The sequence below is a fragment of the Nanorana parkeri genome, unplaced genomic scaffold, assembly GCF_000935625.1.
Source record: "Nanorana parkeri isolate BGI_ZX_2015 unplaced genomic scaffold, ASM93562v1 scaffold5440, whole genome shotgun sequence".
Classification (NCBI taxonomy): domain Eukaryota; kingdom Metazoa; phylum Chordata; class Amphibia; order Anura; family Dicroglossidae; genus Nanorana; species Nanorana parkeri.
In genome coordinates, this window is record NW_017311700.1 from 1 (window position 1) to 1,627 (window position 1,627).

A 1,627-nucleotide genomic window follows, 5' to 3' on the forward strand; every position below is an offset into this window, starting at 1 on the left:
TGAGGTCAGGGAGTGATGGTGGGTGAGGAGACCCGGGCTCACAGTACACGGGGGACAGTCATGGGGGGGGACAGAAAAGGGTCTTCACCAAACTGTGACCACAAGGCTGGAAGATCCCAATTGTCTCCAATGTCTTTGTATGATGGAGGAGGAACAGAACCTTCGCTGGAGACCCCTGACCTCCGTCACTGGAGACCCCTGACCTCCGTCACTGGAGACCCCTGACCTCCGTCACTGGAGACCCCTGACCTCCGTCACTGGAGACCCCTGACCCCCGTCACTGGAGACCCCTGACCTCCATGATTGGAGACCCCTGACCTCCATGATTGGAGACCCCTGACCTCCATGATTGGAGACCCCTGACCTCCATCACTGGAGACCCCTGACCTCCGTCACTGGAGACCCCTGACCTCCGTCACTGGAGACCCCTGACCTCCATCACTGGAGACCCCTGACCTCCATGATTGGGGGGGAGGGAGGTCCTCCACATGCTTTTGGTCATATAGTGTAATAGTCATGTTGGGGTCACCTCACAGTTGGAGATGGAAGCTGATCACCTGACCTTTCTGAGCTTCTTGGACATACTAATCCAAAGCCACCTTCACAGCCATCACATCCCCCGCTCCTCTGGGGAGGCTTGCACAAGATTTTGGGGGGTGTCAGGGGGGAATTTGTCCCATGTGTGAGGTCCGGTACTGATGTTGGGTGAGGGGACCCGGGCTCACAGTCAGTGATCAGTAGGGTGAGGTCAGGGAGTGATGGTGGAGAAGACCTGGGCTCACAGTCAGTGATCAGTAGGGATGAGGTCAGGGCTCTGACACAGGGTGGGATCTGAATGAATGAGTCACATGGAAGAATTTTGGGGGTAAATTGCCCCAATTTTATGGATAATAAAGCAAATGACAAAAAGGAGGCGGAAGGGGCGGTCCTTCCACTCCTAAGTGCAGCGTCCCATGTATAAATAATCTATGTCGGCAGTAAGGCACGTGTAGCATGTCGGTGCACGTGTAGCATGTCGGTGCACGTGTAGCATGTCGGTGCACGTGTAGCATGTCGGTGCATGTGTAGCATGTCCGCATTGTAGCTAGGAAAGGCTCATTGGTGAATGTTACCATGATGGGTGGCCGGTGACCCCGGCTCTTAGGTAGCGCTCTGTGACCTTTGGCCCCAGATATCCTTTGGCATCCAATCAGAGGAAGGTGTCCTCTTCTCCCCTCATCTCCTCCATGAGAAGCGTGTGCTTGTCGGGCTCATCCAGCAGAATGTTCTGTTGGGTCGGTTTATCGGTCAGCAGGGAGTTCAGAGACGCTCGGCTGTAGTTCACAAAGCGGTCAAACAGGTTGAGTTTCGGGGAGCTCCTCCGGTTCTCCGAGATCCCAACGTGGACACTGATGTCGGAGAGGGATCTGGGGATCAGGTGACCTTCCGCCTGCAGCTCCAACTTCTCCCGACTCGGCTTACGGTATCTGTGAGAGAACATTCACATACGTGTCACCGGAGAGAACATTCACATACGTGCCACGTAATGCTCCCGGCTATGGACTGTGCTGGGCAATTCCTACAATCCGCCCCCCATGATGGAGCCCGACACCCCCCGGCCCCCCAAACCTCCACCAGTCCTGAACCC

General features: G+C 55.7%; 1 protein-coding gene across 1 annotated transcript; it reads right to left on the reverse strand.

Moving 5' to 3' along the window:
• Positions 1-1,120: 1,120 nt before the first annotated feature.
• On the reverse strand, positions 1,121-1,576 carry LOC108804142 (copper-transporting ATPase 1-like). Its single transcript, XM_018575904.1, has 2 exons — positions 1,563-1,576; positions 1,121-1,466 (listed from the first exon to the last, which is right to left on the reverse strand). The coding sequence occupies exons 1-2, from the start codon at positions 1,574-1,576 to the stop codon at positions 1,190-1,192; spliced, it is 291 nt and encodes a 96-aa protein (XP_018431406.1). The 3' UTR covers positions 1,121-1,189.
• Between the last annotated feature and the right edge of the window lie 51 nt (positions 1,577-1,627).